The 21,768-nt window shown below is 35.6% G+C and overlaps 1 protein-coding gene across 1 annotated transcript in view; it reads right to left on the bottom strand.

Annotated features, from left to right (window-relative positions):
• The window catches only part of tous (testes of unusual size), a 92,473-nt gene that overhangs the window by 40,079 nt on the left and 30,626 nt on the right, over nt 1-21,768 (bottom strand). The window contains exons 3-4 of the mRNA XM_074184766.1: nt 20,278-20,543; nt 8,137-8,427 (exon numbers count right to left, since the gene is read on the bottom strand). Of these exons, the coding sequence (XP_074040867.1) occupies nt 8,137-8,427; nt 20,278-20,543 (557 nt within the window). The remainder of the gene's footprint in view (nt 1-8,136; nt 8,428-20,277; nt 20,544-21,768) is intronic.

Raw genomic sequence — 21,768 nt, 5'->3', positions numbered from 1 at the left:
ACCCATATCAACAATACAAAAACGACTTGAAAAAAAGAAAAAGAGAAAAGAAGTATACAATTGTGTAGAAGGAAATCTCGAAAAATCTGAAGAAGAGATAAAATTTACTGGTTCCCAGGGCTTATGGACCCGATAACCACCATTAAAAAATGTTCAAAATATGTTTTTCCGTTAATCAGCTATCGCACCCCTATGAACGATAACCCTCAGAAATCGAAACTTGTGCGAGCTAAGAACTATCGAGGTCTTACCTTTTAACGTGTGATTCTTAACACGGGTTGAACGATGGCCAGTGAATATTGAGCGTTCATCCTGGGGCTTGAACCATCGACTCACACATCGCCCGTCGGTCGGTAGCCGTGCGGTTCTACGTGGATGCTTTGTTCACTCCGTCAATCGGCCGATGTGTGAGTCGATGGTTAAAGCCCCAGGCTGAACGCTCAATATTCACTTGTCATCGTCCAACCCGTGTTAGGAATCACACGTTAAAAGGTAAGACCTCTTTAGTTTTAGCTCGCACAAGTTTCAATTTCTGAGGGTTATCGTTCGTAGGGGTGCGACAGCTGGTTAACGGTAAAAACATATTTGAAACATTTTTTTATTGGTGGTTATAGGGTCCATGGCGGTTATCGGGTCCATAAACCCCATATGAATTTTGGAATCTAGATTTACTATCAATATCTAATGAGCACCTAATTATCACTTTATTCTGATACCGTTACTTATCGAGGAACGTACTGTAAGAACTCAGTCCATCAGTCATAATGGTTTTCCATAATGCCCCATAGGCATTATGGAATCTAGGTTTACTATTATTCATCTAGTGAGCACCTAATTAGCACTTTAATTTCTTGCCCTCATTAATTAAATAACGTATTTTGCACTTTATTACCACGCTTAGTTTATACCTGATAGAGCATTCGTCCTCGTTTTCGAGAGACCTGATTGTTAGATCTGTTGCTTAGCGAAATTGGAAGCTTTTGTTTATTAATTAGAAAATTTAACGATCCTCACCGTTTAGCACTTAATTAGCACCTAATAGTGTTCCCTTAACATTCATTATTTTATTATTATTTTCATTGCGTTGCTGGCATCACATAATGCTAGCAATGCAACTTTGAGTATTAAGTTGCGGTGTAAGTTACAGAACACTTAATTTTTGACTTCGGTACCTAAAAAGCACCTAGAAAGTACCTAATTTTGACATTTTCTAAATGCGATTTCCGTACTTGGCGTTGCTGGCGTAACAGAGCTGAACTAACGTTAGAAGAGTTTTGAAAAACCCAAATTCAAGTCATACAGAACCAGAAGAGTTCATCAACTCAGACTAGAAGATTTTGAACGCCGCATGGGTTTTTGCCAGTGGTTTCTGGAAAGTTGTGATTTATCTTGGAATTGTATTTGGACAGACGAAGCTAATGTGGGCAGTGCAGGCATTTTCAACCACTACAATTCTTATAATAATAATAATATAATAATATATGTGTATTATCGCATACACTGATATACATTACATAGAGTGTAACGGGTTAAATTTACGGTAAATGTTTTCTCCTTGAAACTCTGAGTAAATAATATCGTATTCTGAAATCACGCTTCAATTATCAATTTGACCATATCATCTCACCCAGTAAGTATTCGAAGAAACCAATTCTTAGTATAGAAAATCTTATTTTACAGCTAACCTATAATACTTGAGGATATATGATACCCTGATTTGTTAAAAACATTTCCTAATTTATATTGAACATGGTTTCGAATGTTTTCTTTTGTACTAATTTACCTGGACTATGGTAATTAGTTGGATTGATGAATTTTCGATTTTCGTTCTCGGATTGGCCAACGGGCTACTTAAGTGTCAGAGGGGCATGCGCGCTTATCACTAGACTTTTTCAAAATAGGCAAGAACGCAATTCCTTCTCCCGGTCGAGGTCAAAATTCCTTGTTCTCGAAGATCGTAGCTGGGAGCCATTGAAAAAAAATTTAAAGGGCTCGTGGAATAAAAAAGGTTTGTGATAACAACTCCGTTGGAGGATTATATTCCTGGGCCCGAGATTAGTGGAAATTATGCCCTATATTGAACTTATGATATTGTTGGTTGTGGAATTCCACTCTCTTATTGAGGATTAGAAAATTTTCATGTGAGTCGGCATTTCTTTTATTTCATCATGTTCACTTATTCACCAGGAAATGGGATTTCATATAATTTATTTCTCGTAGAGTTCTGAATTCATTCTTGAAATTCCAACTCAGAAGGAACGTTGAACTATGAAAAATAAACCATTTCGTTGTTGTGCAGATTTAATCATATAATTTCTTTTGGCTATTATCAATGACTTGTAAATAAAATCTATCTATATATATATATATATATATATATATATATATATATATATATATATATATATATATATATATATATATATGTGTGTGTGTGGAGACACTAGAAAAGTCCGTAATGAGATTTGATTTTTCAGAAACAAAATATAGCAAATGTTACCTAATGTTTTTGTGGCGTATTTTTATGTTTCTTTTTACTTCCAGTCGAAATACTGAATTTCGACTCGGAAGAAATTAATTCAAACGAGTTGGCTCTATAATTTCTTGGATCTCTGGAATGTTCTCATGGATAATTTTTTTATTGTAATGTTGTAGATAGTTTTTTAATTCGTCTTCTAATTAGGAAGCAAGGAAAACTGAACGTGATACTGACAATCAAAGAGAACGATATAGGTGGTTTCTTTTTCAAATAATTTATCAAGTATTGGTGCCACGTCCTGAGAGGAAAAAACATTAAAACCGTCATGTAAATACAGGGTGAATAAGCTTGAAAAAACGTTTAGAAAGGATGATAGAAACTTTTCTTGTTTTTTCAATTGTGCTAATCGTCTCATAGTTTTTTCTTCTTTTATAATAGGATGGTACATACGGGTTGTCCCACCTTGAATTAAACTGATGATGATTTTGTTGTACACATTTAACAATGAAGATAGCTGAAATTAGTTTATTCATGTGCTACCTAGAGTTATCCATACGGAGATTAAATAGTAAAGAATACCGGAATATCGTCCAAGTTTTGTTCTTGACAGATGATTCTTTTCCTAGGATTTTTTTTGTGTGGAACTTCAACTCAGAGTTTTCAACGTTTTGGTAATCGAAGATCAATCCAGATACGGGGTGATCGAATAGTTAGTCTCACCTTCATACAGAACGGTTCATGGTCATCAGCACCAATTCAAGAACATTTTGCTCACCTACAACCACCCTGGGAATTCACGCAAGTTATTGCTTCTTTCTGTTGATTTATTTTAATGCTTTCTTTTTTTGGTAAATTTTCGTTATGTGGACACCCGGCGATTTTGAAAAAATGTTTGACTGTACTTACGTATTTTGATGCGTAGATTACGAATCCGAAAGAAAAAAGCGGCGCTCTCCCTTCTTGAACTTCAAAGTTCAGAGAAGGGCAACTATTCAGCCTTCTTTTTCACTAAATAAACTATTTAAAAACACAAGCATTTATTCACTAGGTCACCTTTACACCTTATTCCTCCTTCTTTAACACTTTTCACTTCAATAATCAACATTTTTATTATAAAAATGTTGATGGTTACATATCACTCTATTTTACGTTTTTAAGATTAATGATATGGTTGGTACGACTGATGCAGTCCATATTCCTGAAACAATTCAAATGTTTTTTACCTTCATTCTTTAGATCGTAAATTGGTTTTTGGTGGTGTATTACGAATTTGAAATAGTAGGCGACGGCAAATACCAACCGCTTTTTTCTGAAATGTCACTAGTAACTAACCTAAAAATAGAATAATGTCACCAGGAGAAGCATTCGTTTTTAAATTAAGTTTTTTATAAGAAAAATGTTGATTATTGAAGTGAAAAGTATTAAAGAAGGAGGAATAAGGTGTAAAGGTGGCCTACTGAATAAATGCTTGTGTTTTTAAATAGTTTATTTAGTGAAAAAGAAGGCTGAAAAGTTGCCCTTTTCTGAACTTTGAAGGGCCGTAACTTTTTAAATAAGGGAGAGCGCCGCTTTTTTCTTTCGGATTCGTAATCTACGCATCAAAATACGTAAGTACAGTCAAAAATTTTTTCAAAATCGCCGGGTGTCCACTTAACGAAAATTTACCCTTTTTATTTATTGTAAGGCGGAAATTTAATGTTTTTTTTTATGATTTTTGAATTGCGCATACGCTTGAGCTCTCGCGACGCATTATAACTTATTGGCGACATTTGAATTTCTGCATCAAATTCGGGTTGATGTGTTATTTTGAATAGGTGGTGATACATACCCTTATTTTTTTTGCTGAATCCATATTCATTTACCGATCGTTTCTAACCTTGGTACCTACTGTTTGGTGCTTATATGTATACAGGGTGTCCCTGGACTTCCTCTTTTCCTTTCGGGAATGTATAGATGGGGTCAAAATATCACCAGTACTTCATATAACTTTTTTTCCTAAAAGTCTTCGTAACCAAGTTACGGGCCCTCGAAGTTACAAAATGAAAAATGTTTTTCTTTGATAACTTTTCAAGTGAATATTCAAAATCATCCAAATTTTGGTAATTGACTAAACAAATGAATTCCGTCGATGAGCTTTCATGCAGGAGTCAGTTGTTTTGCTACAAAGTCAGGAACGGACTACCCCCGATGGTCCACACCCCAAAACTTTGAAATGACAGATATTTTTCAATATTTTTCAACAAAATAAGGTTACTTGGACAATTTTATGAATAAAAGTACTCGTGTGGAAAGTCGATCGGAGCAACGAATCTTGATAAAAATGTAGTTCTACTCGACGACATCAAACCCGCTCGTCCACCATTATTTGAAATGAATAATTATCAAAGCAGAAATAATAATGATAACGTTAATTCAACAACATTTATCCTGTTTTTAAGGAAAATGGAAATGATAGGTAAAATGTTCATAACGAATTTTTATAATGCAAACACGTTTAACTAACGAAACTCAAGAGCCTCAAAAGCAAACAGAAATGAAAAATCCGCTACAGAAACTGCTCGATATGACCACCTTCTCTCTCTATACATTTTCTTAGTCTGCGAAGACACCCTCTCTGTACTTGAAATAGCATTCCAGGGTCGTTTCGTATGGCTTCACAATGTAATATTATTCTATTCAACAATGCATCTCTTGTGTGAATAGGTGTAGCGTAAACAAGGCTTTTTAGATGCCCACACAGAAAGAAATCCAATGGATTTAAATCCGGAGACCGCGATGGCCATGAATATGGCCCACCTCTACCAATCCATTTATAACAGGAATAATACAAAGTATGCTAAAATGAAGTCGTAAACAAAAAGTACAGTACTTATATGGAAGTTTGAGTCACAATTGTGATAGCAGATATTTTTTCAAAAGAAATATCAAGTTCTGTAGATTCGTGGTGTTTTTAAACTAACAAGCTACTCTACTATGAAATATCGAATTCATTCCATATTTTGTATGTACATAATACGTGTGGAATAATCACGTTTCGTGTTGATCAGTTATCTGAATCTCATGAAACTCAACATTCGAATGTTTCAAATTCTTCTTCACAGCTAAACTGTTGAGGAGTTTCACTGATAATTATAATTTTATGGGAGAAATTCTTTAACACGAATCTAAATTTAGCTGAAAAAACGTACATCGGAAAAAATATTTACTATACTAATAAAAAGCAAACGAATGAACTACAAAAACGGCTGCACATAATCAGGTGAAAAATATCCAGGGAATAATTATGTTCCATTTCTTTCACAGATGTTGACAAAAAAACCTTTTAGAAAGTTTTGATAAAAAATGAGAAACTGGAATGCGATTTTGTTTTGTTGAGTGGTGCGTTGTTATATGACTATCATTGTATTGTCAATATTCTATAGGATATTTTGAATTTTTTTGATATGGCCGAACAGTTTACATTCAATGAATATGCAGATATGCATGTATTTTATGGACGAGCATTTTGTAATGCTGCAGAAGCTCGTCGTCTGTATTCCGAGCATTTTCCCAATCGAACGGTACCGTCAAGAGAAACATTCGAGCGTGTCGATCGCAGCTTGAGGGAGACAGGTATGTAATAATTGATAATTAATTTGAGCACGTTGTTTTATTTCGATATTATTGTAGGTACAGTTTTGCCAAAACGAGGTGGTGAGGGAGCTCCTAGGACTGTACGTACCGTTGTATTGGAGGAAAATATTTATAGAATAATTAGGGAACAACTGCTCCACCCATTTCACATCCAGAAGGTACATGCCATGACACCTCAAGATTTTCCAGCACGACTGGAATATGTCAATTGGTTCATGGATAGGCAAAGAGAGGATATGACTTTTATTAATCGAGTTTTATTCACTGATGAAGCAGGTTTCAGTAGAGATGGAGTTATCAACTCTCATAATCTCCACCAACGGAAATTCAACGTGAATGTTTGGGCTGGTATCATAGGAAACCATCTTATAGGACCATTCGTTCTACAGGACCGATTGAATGGAGAACGTTATTTGGAGTTCATTCAGAACGATTTGAATGGACTTTTGGAACATGTTCCATTGCAAACCCGAAGAGATATGTGGTTTATGCATGATGGCGCTCCTCCTCATTTTAGTTTGGTTGTGCGTGACCATCTGAACCATATTTTCCACAATAGATGGATTGGTAGAGGTGGGCCATATTCATGGCCATCGCGGTCTCCGGATTTAAATCCATTGGATTTCTTTCTATGGGAGCATCTAAAAAGCCTTGTTTACGCTACACCTATTCACACAAGAAATGCATTGTTGAATAGAATAAAATTACATTGTGAAGCCATACGAAACGACCCTGGAATGCTATTTCAAGTACAGAGAGGGTGTCTTCGCAGACTAAGAAAATGTATAGAGAGAGAAGGTGGTCATATCGAGCAGCTTCTGTAGCGGATTTTTCATTTCTGTTTGCTCTTGAGGCTCTTGAGTTTCGTTAGTTAAACGTGTTTGCATTATAAAAATTCGTTATGAACATTTTACCTATCATTTCCATTTTCCTTAAAAACTAATATTTTCGAATAATGGTAGACATCTCAGGATAAATGTTGTTGAATTAACGTTATCATTATTATTTCTGCTTTGATAATTATTCATTTCAAATAATGGTGGACGAGCGGGTTTGATGTCGTCGAGTGAAACTACATTTTTATCAAGACTCGTTGCTCCGATCGACTTTCCACACGAGTACTTTTATTCATAAAATTGTCCAAGTAACCTTATTTTGTTGAAAAATATTGAAAAATATCTGTCATTTCAAAGTTTTGGGGTGTAGACCATCGGGGGTAGTCCGTTCCTGACTTTTTAGCAAAACAACTGACTCCTGCATGAAAGCTCATCGAAGGAATTAATTTGTTTAGTCAATTACCAAAATTTGGATGATTTTGAATATTCACTTGAAAAGTTATCAAAGAAAAACAATTTTCATTTTGTAACTTCGAGGGCCCGTTACTTGGTAACGAAGGATTTTAGGAAAAAAAGTTATATGCAGTACTGGTGATATTTTGACCCCATCTATACATTCCCGAGAGGAAAAGAGGAAGTCCAGGGACACCCTGTATATGTTCTTGTCTATTTTACAATCCCGAAAAATAATTATTGATCTACGATTCCTTCCTTTGCCGGGTCCTGATTGGCGAAGGTTCTACCAGTGACAAATCTTTCACTTTTTTTCTTACGTTGTTGATCTGGGATTCATTTTTATGAATTGGGAATTTCCAAGAATTCATTCTGTAGGTAACATCATCTACCTTTTCAAAATGAAATATTGGATATATTTGAAAGACATAAAACCTCAAACATTGAATAAGATCCACAGGATTTTAAAAACCAAAATAATGTGAAGACAAATTGGTTTCATTTGGATCGGAAATGATTACCCTTAAGAGCTTCTTTGGAATACCCTTTGGTACTCGCATAATATTAATATATTTTTCATACAATAACAAAATATAATTCGAACTGATGAGCAAAGGCGAATTATTTTTAAATTGTTTTTCAACCTAACCTTTGCCAGTATATCTGCACTGCACACAAAAAATCAATGACGAGAAATGAATTTAATTTTCACCAAAAATCACTAGAGGTATTTACCTGTCCTCGGATGGATTTATAGCGATGGTATTGACGGTTGTAATAACTTCTGGTTCCTCTTCGTATTCTCTACGGATTGTTCTATCCGGTATTCTGAATACACCTCTCTTTCTGAATTTGTTGGGGGTTTCTCTTTCATAAATATGGATTTTACCATTCAAATAACCGAAAGCAAAGCCTCTTGAGAAGTTCACAATGGTCCTGATTTCAAAATTTTCTGAATCTGTTGATCCTATGCCAAAGGTGTCGTAGAGGGTTGTTTCTACGCTAATTTCCGAAGAATCTTCTAATCTATTGGGAAGTTAATGTTAAAATTAAATATTTGGATATCCAGAAACTCATGTAGTATTAGTTGATAGATGATTTTTCTGTTCAGGTTTCGAAAGAAAAATATGTAGCCAATATGTAAATATTGGTTCAAAACTATCATCCACCAACGTGACTACTGAGAGAATAAGAAGAATAAGTTATCCACAATCAATTTGTTTGAAGCTAGTAGCTTATGATGGAATAGAAGAAAAAATTGATGATTTAAGTACAGAAAAAGCCTCTGGATTTGATGATAATACAACCAAAATTATAAAGAGAGTCAAAACAGAATGGCAACCTCTGCTCCAAAAACTCTTCAATATTTCATTTGATTTGTTACAGATTATTACAGATTATTGAAATATTTGGAATCCATTTATTTCTTGTATCAATATGGCTTTCGAAGATATAGTGGCTTTGGATAGGATATCTAATATTCAGTTAGATTTAGATGTGGGCTCCTGTCATTGGACCTCTGTAAAGCTTTCGATACTGTTAATTTTGTTGAACTAATTATATTGTAATGAATCTGAAGCCGGCCCTGACCGGTTTCCCAGTCAGCAAAGGCATGACGCATCGCGAAATAGCGCGAAATATCCGGATGGGTCCCGAAATCCGCAGAGGGATCCGGAACGTTCGTTGACGATATAGAAACGTCGCTCTCCGTCCCGAGTAGTAGTCTGTACCAAGAAAGCGAATCGAGCGGTTAACAAACGGTGAAGATAAATTAAGCGTTAGTTACTGAGTGGTGTAAATAAATTAGTTGTGATAGTGAAGTATTGTCAAAGTAAATTTGTTTAAGACAGTTAATTCTTTAATTCGTTACAATATTATATTGGTATTTGAGATAATGCATTTTTATGCTCTCAAAATTATTCAAGTGATAGGAAGCAATCTTTATCTTTGTATAATAAAAAAAAAGTTCATAAAGAAAACATTGTTTATGGAGTACCGCAGAGATCTATGATAGGACCTTTACTTTTACAATTAATACACCAACAAAAGGAAGCCGATTCAAAATAAATAGGTATTGGGCTTAACATATACAAATTGACAGTATTAGATTTTTTTATCTCTTCAGAAATTGTATTATATATTATAATTCAATCATGATAAATCGATTCCTGTCCAAAATTAGATTTGAAAGAACTAATTGATAATAATTTTGTTTGTCAAGTGTTATGACTGTGACTATTATTGATTTCTGATAAATTTGTGTTAGAAATTTTGTATTTATTCGTGAATGGATGGAACAACAAATTTTTCCTTTGTATAGTGTTTTCAAATCCAATAAATTTTCATGTTTATACAAATTCACTGTTGTTTCTGAGTACGTTTATATACGCATTCAATAGTTTTATTTTGGAAATATTTCAATTGTTTTATTGTGGATTTATTGGCTGATCCCCGAATGAAAATAAGATAATATAATTGTCGTTGGATTATACAGTTTTTATTTTATGAATCCAATCAAGATTAATTGAAGAACTATTTTTAACGTTGTCACAATACAATTGACGTTTCTAACTGTTCAACTGGCATTAACAGTGAATATGTCGGTCGGTCGGTAGCCAAGCGGTTCGGCCTTAGTGCTTTGTTCACTCACTCGAATTGACTGCCGTGTTGGTCGGTGGTTCAAGCCCTAGTCTGAACGATCGATCTTCACTTGCTATCGTCCAACCCGTGTTAGGAATCACACGTTTAAAGGTAAGACCTCGTTAATCCTTAGCTCGCACAAGTTTATACTTCTGAGGGTTGTCGTTCGTAGGGGTGCGACAGCTGGTTAACGGAAAAAACAGATTTTAAACAGATTTTTTAAACAGACATGTCATAATTATTTTAAACAGTTGTAAGTATATAAGATTGAGATGAATATAATTCAAAAATTCTAGGAAAATAGAGTTCCTTATTTTGAATAGGATAACAATGAGGAGTGCTACTATTTTTCGAAAAAATCCAATATATTTTGTCCTCAATATATAATCCTAGGAATTCAATAGAGTTCGTATAACTTATTGAATTGTTATCAATTATTATAGGACTGGCACAACTGTTAAATATATTTTTTGAAATATTCATATACGAAGATTTTTGGAAATTCAAAGTCAATTTATTTTCTTATAGCCAACCTGAAATTGTTTTCATGTCTGTTTTTATATCAATAATTCTGTCGTAATCATCCGAAGATTATATAATTGTGGTATAATCGGCAAATAATTTAACTGATTCCTTCAAAGGTGAATTTGTTAATGGGTTATTGTATGACTTAAAGGAGTGGACTAAGAATAGATCCTTGCGGTACTGCAAAAATTATTTGCCTTATGGAACTTCTTTGATTTTCTATGCAAACGTATTGTTGCCTTTAACTGATATATTTCACAAACTAATGGAGGACACTCCCTCTAATACCAAAATTGTTTTGTTTTGGGATCAATATATCATGTTGCTTCACACAAATTTAAAGACAAGAGGCAAGATTTTTTATTATTTTCAGTTTCAGATTGAATTTTTAAAATGACTTCCATTGCTGCTGCCTCTGTATCTCTAGACCTGCGATAAACATACTGAGTACTACATAAAAGATGATTGTTTTCCAAATAATCGGTTAATCTTTTATGCATCAATCGGTCTAAGATTTTGGAAAAAACAGATAATACCGAGGTCGGGCAGTAGTTGTGAGAATCATATTTTTTGCCATTCTTATAAACAGGTTTAACTTTTGCAATTTCCATACTGTTAGGTATTATACCATTTTCAAAAGATTTCGAAAAAATGAAGAACAAATTTGCTGAGAATTCAGTTTCGACTGCTTTAACAATATTCGTACTAATATCATCATATCCAGAAGCTGTTCTTCGATTGAAATACTCTTTCATGTTTTCAATTTCAATTGAACTCAATGACCTGGAAAACATAGATGAGACTCGAATGTTTTCAGGTCGTTTTGAAATATTTGGAATGGCAGAAGTAATTTTTTCCAATTGCAACAAAGTGATCATTCATTATTCCGCAAATTTCAGATAAATCTTCAGTGATGATTAATCAAACATACATTGTCTATTTTATTATCGTCATTGATTTCACTTCTGTTGTGTAACTAAAAGGAAGAAAATATAGAAATTCAACTGAAATGTTCTGATTGTCTCAATTATATTTTTTTGGGAATGACATGATTTTCTGAATTTTATAAAATTCTGAAGAACGTCTGTTTTGATATTCAAAATACTTCACACTGGTAAAATGTTAAGTACCTGTGCATCGAAAATAACTGTGCGGGAAAACCTTTATACAGTGTGACCAATTTTTAATGGAAACACCCTCCTAAAATTTGAAGTTGTAGACCGATTTTAATAATTTTTTTTAAATATCAAGTACTAAAAGGTCTACCTTGGGACAAAGTTTGAAATATTTATTAAAGTTTCAGGGCATACTACGATATTTTTTCTTAGTCGAAAATCTATTTTTTATTAACGATATTTTTATTGAAAAAATCACTACGCCACTGGATTCAGAGTGCCTCTAAACGGGTGTGACCAAAATTTCAATAAAAAATATTCATTATTAACAAAGTTATGACAACTCAAAAATTCGAAAACTCACACAGCTAACACTCACAATATATATATTTTTTTATGATTTCAACAATAAAGTGTCGCCAGATGAAAAAAACAAATAGCGTAAATATTTTAAATGAAAATAACAGAATAACATTCACACAATTCAACTAACAATGAAGCAAAAAATTTTAATAAACGTAACTGATAACTAATTATTGAAATGTTTCGATTCAGTACAACAATTAATTCTAACTCATATTCTAGTAGCCTCTACTAATCCACCACGTATTTCGATACATGTGTCGTAGCGCTAACGAACGTTTCTGATTACGTTCCTTAGTTCTTATGGGCTAATATCTGCACATACCTGTCGAATTCTTGCACAAAGTTCATTTCTACCTCTTTAGCGGTTTTTGTAAACCTTTTGTGTGAGAAGTCCTCAGAGAAAAAAGTCCAAAACTGTGAGGTCTGGAGATCAGGATGGCCACTCTATCAACGGACTACCACGGCCTATCCATCGCTTTGGAAAATGTTCGATAAGCCATTGCCTCACAGCTCTGGCTTAATGAACTGAACACCCATCTAACTGGACAATTAAATGTGATCGTTCATTGATTGACAGCTCGTGAATAGCATCCCAAAACTCTGTGTTTAAAAATTCTAGAAACCTCTGCGCATTAATGTTTTCCACAAAAAAGAAAGGACCAATAATTCGTTCGTTCAATATCCCACACCTGACGTTAATTTTTTGGGAATGGTGGCTTTTACAGTTTATTACCCAGTTAGGATTATCCGCTGCCGAATAGCGACAATTCTGTGATGACACTACTCCATTTGTAGTGAAAGTGGCTTCGTCGGTATATAAAATATTTTTTAGGAAATTTCTATTGTTTAAATATTCTTGGGTCCATAAATAATATTCCAGGCGTCTTGCTTCGTCGCCTTCTTGAAGTGTATGTAAAAATTTTGGCTTGAAAGGTTTAATATTCTTCGCCTTGAGACATCTCCGAATAGTTTCTCTTGGAATATTCAAATCTAAAGTGGCATTCCTTATACTGGCATTAGGATTATTTCCGAAATAATCTAAAATGATTTGATCATTCCTGTTTCGTCTTTGCACAGGATTATTTTTTAACATCATTTTTGATACTGCACCAGTTTCATTGAATATTTTATTTATTTTATTTACCGTACCGCAGCTAATACGAGGACGATCTGGATGTCTCTCATTAAATACTCTACAAACCTCTCTAGCACTTCTAACGTCATCTCCCGAAAGGCGTACAATTTCAATTTTCTCTCTTACGCTCAATCTTGCAGCCATGACACAAAATAATTCGAAGAACTGTAAGGTGAATATTGTTGAAATCTTTCACAAGTGGCAAAATGTAATATCATTTCCATGGCAACTAAGATTTAAATTGAAATATTAGGTCTTAGTTTTAGTTAATTTGCGTGAAAATTTGAATGTAATTCCGTTATTTTCATTAAAAATATTTACGCTTTTTGTTTTTTTTTTCATCTGGCGGCACTTTATTGTTGAAATCATAAAAAAAAATATTCTCATGGCTATATCTGTTGATATAGGGTGTTTCTTGTGACTGTTAGCTGCGTGAGTTTTCGAATTTTTGAGTTGTCATAACTTTGTTAATAATGAATATTTTTTCATGAAATTTTGGTCACACCTGTTTAGAGGCACTCTGAATCCAGTGGAGTAGTGATTTTTTCAATAAAAATATCGTTGATGAAAAATCCCGATTTTCGACTAAGAAAAAATATCGTAGTATGCCCTGAAACTTTAATAAACATTTCAAACTTTGTCCCAAGGTAGACCTTTTAGTACTTGATATTTCAAAAAAAAATTATTAAAATCGGTTTACAACTTCAAATTTTAGGGGGGTGTTTCCATTAAAAATTGGTCACACTGTAAATAAACCATTTGAAAAAAAAAAAACTGAAAACTGCTTTAACAGTGCAAGAATCGTATCATATCAATTATAGGGTTACTCACTGAACATTGTCTATTTGAAAGACACTTGAACAAAATAGGGATCTAACAAAGACCTCAATTTTGAACGAGCTCTCTTTAAAGTTGTATATTTATAAATAAATATTACTTGTATACATTCCTTGTATAAACCATTGAAGTTTCTTAGGAAAAAATAAATAATTGTTTATATATTGATCTCGAAGAAGAATTTTTATACTGTAACATAACAACAAAAATATGCATGCACTTTTTCTATTAGTATTCAGATACAGAGCAATATGTTCAACAAACCTTTTTCCTTTTTTCTTCCTGTGATAGCGTGAAAATAAGATGATTGTGTGATTGAAATAAATCGAAAAGATGATGTTACTGGATATCATAAAGTTGGTTACATCGATCGATATTATTACAGTGGCTGAACATATTTTGATAAATTTTACGAAGGTTTCTTTTGGAAAATTTATTTTCGTTTCATGAATGAAAATGGTCAGGTGATATAAAATTCAAATTTTTTAGTTTTTCTTGTGGAAAGACAACTCAGGTATTAAAAGTGAATGACTGAGGCGTTATATGGACTACCAGAATGAATGTACAAGCTTTTCGCAGAAGGTTGAGAAGATATGAATGACGACGCTCGTGCTGGATGCCACAGCACATTAACAACCGATGAACATGTTGAGAAACTGAAGAAAATTTTTATGGATGATCGTTGAATCACTATTAGAGGAGTTGCCGAGGTTGTCGGCATTCGGAAATTTTGGACATGGAACGCTCCAAAATTGCTGAAGTTTGACTAAAAAAACCGTTTCATGAGCATCGTTCAGAAATTATTGAATGACGTCAACGGTGATTCAGATTTGCTTTAAAGGGCCATAGGCTAGGTCCAAAGTGAGTGATGGGCCTATTCTGGGACCATCAAAAGTTTATTGTGGATCACACCTACTCACACTCCATCAAATAAACCCAGCTTCTTGACGAAGCCGATTAGTTTGTATGATGAGTGGTCTTTCAGGTCAGATATTAAGAGTACGGCTCTACCGAACTCTAAAATACGATTCGGTTCCAAGCGGGGCAGGCACAAAGTTTGTGCTCTGTTGTTTCATAATTTTCCAAACAGAAGCGACACACTTCGTCTTCCGACAGTCCGAGTCTCTGCTTATGATGATTCAAATGACAGTGACCTGTAAGAAGGCCTATTAGACATCGTAGTGCATCTCTACTGTAATCCAACAACTATTTGGTATCATGTTTCGAAAGGAGAATAAATGCCTTGGAGTGAGCCAATCGTGTTTAATCTTTTTCTGGCAAAGCCTAAAGCGATGTCAATGACAGGTTCTGGTCCGATGAAGCTGCTTGCAGCACCCTCCTTTGCAAGAGAGTCAGCAGCCTCATTGCCAGCCTCATTGCCTCAGGCCAGTATAGCCAGGTATCTAGATCAGAGACAATCTGTTAATTCATTCTATCGAGGAGAGTCGTTTTCGGCAGTTTGCTACCAATTTACACGTTGCTCGGTGGGAGCCACGAGCTTCCAACGCCGCTTGACTGTCCGAGAATATTTTCATTGATTTATGTATGAGGTTGGATTCTTCCAATCTCTCCGCACACAATTCAATAGCGTAAATTTCCGCTTGAAATACAGTCGCGTAGGTTCTTAGGCAGGTAGATATCTCTGTCCTGGATATGCCACTGAAAGCACCTGCATCAGAACCGGAAGGTGTTTCTGATCCATCTGTGAACCAAAATCTATCTGCGCCTAGTATTTCCTTTTCCCGAAGGATCCAGTCCTCTCCACTAGGGAACAGTACTTTATAAGGCAGTTCGTATTTGACAGTTGAAGGCATGAAGTCAGAGGTCATTTCCAGAATGGTGTGACTTCCAGTGTCAACCGGCAGTCTGTTGCAATTGGCAATGTGCAATTGGCAATGTGCAAAAGGTCATATGCAGTCCATCTAGCCTCTCTCTGCAGAAAAATGTGGAGAGGAGGTAGATCCAGCAGGATCTCCATGACCACTGACGGTGTGGTACTGATGGCATCACTGATGGCCAGACAAGCCTGTTTCTGTAAGCCAGAGACCTTCGCCTGGGCCGTTTTCTGTAAAGCATTCGGCATCATTGGTCAAAGGGCCATAACTGGTGACGAGTCATAGGTGTATGGTTATGACATCGAAACCAAAGTTCAATGGTCTCAATGGAAGAGCATAGGAGAGCCCAGATCTGAAAAAACATGCTAAGTTAGCAAATTTCAAGGTTTTGCTCACTGTTTCTTACGATAACAGTAGCGAAGTGCATCGGAAATTTTTGCCACATGGTCGTACGGTCACTAGGAAGTATTATCTTGATGTTATGCGCCTCTTGCGAGAAGCAATACGAAGAAAACGTCTGGAATCGTGGAAAAATATATGATGGATTTTGCATGACGATAATGCACCTGCTCACTCGTCATTGCTTGTTAGTAATTTTGTTACGAAAAACAACACCGTAGTCATGTATTAGCCAAAGTATTCACCAGATTTGGGGACCTCCTCCCAAGATTGAAGAGACATGAAAAAAGGCGTATTGCGACGATTGAGGAGATAGAAACCGAATCGCTGAGAGAGCTCAATGATATATCAAAAAGTGCATATGAGAATTACTTCGAGGATTGGGAAAAATGCTGGCACAAGTGTTTTATATCTGGGAGGACTTACTTTGAAGGGGACAAAATGGATATTGAATAATAAATAAGTAAAAACTAATTAATACAGTTTATTGTATGATTTTTAATATATAGGGTTTCAGAAAAACCGCGACACGTGTTTCGCTATACAATAGCTTCCTCAAACGTGAACTTTTGAAACCGCGACACGTGTTTCGCTATACAATAGGTTCCTCCAGCGTATACTCAGTTAACGCTTGTGGAAGTTATTGTATAGCGAAACACGTGTTACTGTTTTTGTAAGACTCTTTATAGTGAAAATCATACAATAAACTATATTAATAAGTTTTGAAATGGATTTTTCTCAAGTATCGGCCAGTTCTATTCAATTGATGAATAAGTATTCATGAGGAAATGTCAATATTTCAGAATGGTTTCCATGTTTGTTTGAAGGTGATTGACAATGTTTCATGATGAATTTCACTAGTTCGGACTTCCATTGTTTATTATATAAAATGATTTGAAACCCCTGAAACAACTAAAAAAGAAGAATTTAAAATGAATAGCTGAAAATAACAATTATATTAAGCAAAATAAACCTGAATAAAAATAAAGAAATGAAAAAAGAAAATAAAAATAAAAAGTTGAGAGATTCCAAATCGCGTTAGTTCACGATGTTTCGATTGCTAGTATGTACAATCGTCTTCGGGTGATGACTGGAATGATTCCTCCGAGAGATGATTATTTATAGGTCGTTCGAGTACTTTCACTTATCCCCGCTTTCCATTTTCTGCTTCACTGGTTCCGTGGGAGATGACCGTTTGGCGGGAGTTGGCCATTTTTCGCTTGATGATGGGTTTCCATATGTTGCGTATTTCTACGCTAGCTTGGCTGAATATGTTGTTGGACAACATGTAAGCGGCTTCCTTGAATTTTCTCGTAAACCAATGTTCCTCTCTGTGCAAGATCTCAGCTTGGGACCACTCGATGTTGTGTTGATGGGTCCAAACATGGTCAGCTATTTCTGATTTGCTGGTTTCCCCTCGCTGTGTGTTTCTTGTGCTCGGCAATGTGAACATTCAATGACCTCTTAGTTTCACCAATATAGGATTTTCCGCACTCACAGGGTATCCGGTAAATGCAATTCTTGGAATCGCAGTCCGCGTTTGGTGGCCTGGTTTTCGTGAGGCTGCTACGGATAGTGTTACCGGATCTGAAGCAGATTCTGAAGTTGTACTTGGAACCAATTCTTCTTATCCTCTCCGATAATCCTCTGATATAGAAAAGTGCAAGTTCTGGTTGTGACGGTTTCTCTTCCTTGCGAGGCTCCTGCTGTTTTTTAGCCAAGGTCTTTTCTACCATCGCTTTGGAGTAGCCATTCTGTTGAAGATCATTTTTGATGATTTTTAGTTCTCGAGACCTTCCTTCGTGTTACAGAGCCCAAAAGCACGGTCTAATAGAGTCTTGATGATTCCTCTTTCAGTTGATTGATCTGTAGACCGTGCTTTCAGGCTCTGTAACACGAAGGAAGGTCTCGAGAAGGAACTAGACATCATCAAAAATGATCTTCAACGGAATGGCTACTCCAAAGCGATGGTAAAAAAGACCTTGGTTAGAAGACAGCAGGAGCCTCGCAAGGAAGAGAAGCCGTCACAACTAGTGCTTGCACTTCTCTACATCAGAGGATTATCGGAGAGGATAAGAAGAATTGGTTCCAAGTACAACATCAGAATCTGCTTCAGATCCGGTAACACTATCCGTAGCAGCCTCACGAAAACTAGGTCACCAAACGCGGACTGCGATTCCAAGAATTGCATTTACCGGATACCCTGTGAGTGCGGAAAATCCTATATTGGTAAAACTAAGAGGCCATTGAATGTTCGTATTGCCCCGAGCACAAGAAACACACACAGCGAGGGAAAACCAGCAAATCAGTTTGGACCCATCAACACAACATCGAGTGGTCCCAAGCTGAGATCTTGCACAGAGAGGAACATTGGTTTAGGAGAAAATTCAATTCAACGTATTCAGCCAAGCCAGCGTAGAAATACGCAACATATGGAAACCCATCATCAAGCGAAAAATGGCCAACTCACGCCAAACGGTCAACTCCCACGGAACCAGTGAAGCGGAACATGGAAAGTGGGGATAAGTAAAAGTACTCGACCTATAAATAGTCATCTCTCGGAGGAATCAGTCCAGTCATCACCCGAAGACGATTGTAGATACTAACAATCGAAACGTCGTGAACTAACGTGAATAGGAATCTCTCAACTTTTTATTTTTATTTTCTTTTTTCATTTCTTTATTTTCATTTATTTTTATTCAATTGTTCTATTTTAACAAAATGGTTTAGACTTTCACAGCTGAGGTTTTCAGTGTCGTTGCTTTTCGAGTTTGAAAGCCGTAGGTTTTTGGAATTCCTTCCTGACGTTTCGCTGGCGCGAGTGGCTAGCTTCTTCAGAGGTTTAACCATCATGCTGTCATCGTGCAGCAAGCCGTGATGGTTAAACATATGAAGAAGCTAGCCACTCGCGCCAGCGAAACGTCAGCAAGAAATTCCAAAAACCCACGGCTTTCAAACTCGAAAAACAACGACACTGTTCTATTTTACTTGTATTTTATTTCACTATTATTTCATTTCAGGTTTATTTTGCTTAATATAATTGTTATTTTCAGCTATTCATTTTTAATTCTTCTTTTTTAGTTGTTTCAGGGATTTCAAATCATTTTATATATTAGACAATGGAAGTCCGAACTATTGAATTCATTGGCGTTAAAATAAAAACGTATACTCCGATCACTGCTTTTTTATAGTCACGGGCGATGCAGAAGATATGATCTAGATGACGTTACATATTTCAATCAAAACCATTTTTGTTGCGGGTTGAAATGGATACTAACATGTCTTGGCACAATCATGTCGCTAGAATGGCAAAGGCTGCTTCTCAAAAGCTTGGAACACTGTTCCAAACCAGAAAACTGTACACACCTCAGCAACTTTTGATACTTTATAAAGCTCAAATTAGACCTATTTTGGAGTATTGCACTCATTTATGTAGTTCTGCCCCCAAAAATAACCTGAAGTTGCTGGATTCCATCCAGAAAAGAGCTGCTCATCGTTTTGAGGTTTAACTCAGTACCCTCAAACTGAACTGATTGAGAACAGGAAGTTTATTCACAGAACGTTTTTCCAAATGGATTTAATCTCTAGCGCTCAGGCACCGCTCTAAGAGCGCCTTAACGATTTTTCTGTAGTGTTTGTGGTTTGCCCTTGAAGAAAAGTGGATACTCCAAACTTGATAGGCTACGGCTCTCCATAACGGATAAAAACAGAATGCAAATTCTTATAATATTTTTCACGTTTTTCTTCGAGTCCATTACCCCAAAAAACTAGAGTGAGATTGTATCCATTATTTTACAAGAAATTCAATGAGATATCTGCCATACATCAGAAATCTAACACTCTTTTTGATGCGTTTCACAAACCAAGGTGGTGTCATCCGGAGATGACTTAGAAAAAAGTGTTACAGTGTTCTAGTTCCATACCTTCAAGTGGGGTTGAATTATTTACCACTGAGCTGAAATTCGCATTGTATGATAAAACCTGGTGATTCAATTGCAACTACCGATAGCTAACAGCAACTTACTCATCCTTCAATTTCATGTTTATGAAAGGTAAATCAGATGCGTGGAAAACTGCTCTCAATTCGCCGGTCTCTAGAATCATGATTTTTCCTCTACTGCTTCCCACAATCAGTCGGTCTTGAGACAACCAACAACAACTTGTGTAAACAACCGTATCTAGTTTGTTATAACCAAACTGCCTCCAAGTGAATTCTTGACATCCTAGACATCTCAGAACCGAATCGCCCACGACGGCTAATTGATTCGAATCGTTTGGGTTACACGCCACCTGAAACATTTTTATTCAACATTATGTTGGATAAAAGGTTCAGCGAATACAGCGAGAAATCAGATACTTAAGGCGCGTTTTCACGAGTTCAGTTCGGTTGATTAAAAAACGTTTCTATTGAGTGGATGAACAAATATTTTATTGTTGTTTTTTGTCTTAATTATCCCAAGAAAAATTAAATGTTTATGAATAGTAATCAACTGAACTAACTAAAGATACAAAATACAAAATCACGAGTAAAATAGTTAAAATGGGCAAACAGTCAAATGGTGAAATTTTCCATAATTAGCATGAAAATTATTTGGAAGATTTTGGCTATATGAAAACCATTTAGCCCTGTATTTTTAATTAGTTTCATTTAATACTTTTTCAATTGATTTTGAGTGGACCAAGAAATACTCCAAATTTTTCTCATGAAACTTTCTTGATTCTTTATGCAAACGTATTGTTTTCTATCTCTCATATCATTTACAAACCAATTAAGGATATTCCCTCTAATGCCAAAATTGTTCAGTTATGAGATCAATATATCATGATGTACAGTATATTACTGAATCTTCTGGACGATATGGGAATCAGAGGTATAGCGAATAGTCTTTTCAAAAGTTATCTTTACAATAGAGACGAAAAGGTAAAAGTGGGCAATCATATAAGTGGAGAGGAAATTATTACATGTGGTGTGCCCCAGGGGACGGTGTTAGGAACACTCCTATTCAATATTTACTTGAACAACTTTTTTCTACAAGACATCAACCCTAACATTCTGAGTTTCGCGAAGACGAAAACTGGTTTAATTTGAAACACAAATTAGAACATGACCTTCATCAAATCAAATTGTGGTTCGACCACAGGCTCTTATCTACTAACTTTGAGAAAACCTATTATGTACCATTCAGTAGTTATGACAACTCTCTACCAGAATATGAAATCAAAATCTCTAATACGGAAATCATCCCATAAAAACCCATAAAAAAAATAAAATAGTTTGGAATAATTTTAGACAGCAAACTCAGATGGAACCAGCACATAGACCACATAGCTAAAAAAAATTACGTTGCATACTTCACAAATTCAAACGGATAGCAAACATACTCAATTAAAAAACAGAATTACTGCTCTCTCATGGTCACGGACCATGCAGAAGAAGGGATCCGAACTCCTGACGACTTTACAGGCCCTGTTGCCGGGGGAAGTACAATCGTGCAACGGACGGTTTGGGATGCAA

This window comes from Leptinotarsa decemlineata, unplaced genomic scaffold (assembly GCF_025532065.1).
Source record: "Leptinotarsa decemlineata unplaced genomic scaffold, Ldec_3_MD MMD2_tig00026358_RagTag_RagTag, whole genome shotgun sequence".
Classification (NCBI taxonomy): domain Eukaryota; kingdom Metazoa; phylum Arthropoda; class Insecta; order Coleoptera; family Chrysomelidae; genus Leptinotarsa; species Leptinotarsa decemlineata.
This window is presented reverse-complemented; position numbering and strand designations above follow the sequence as displayed.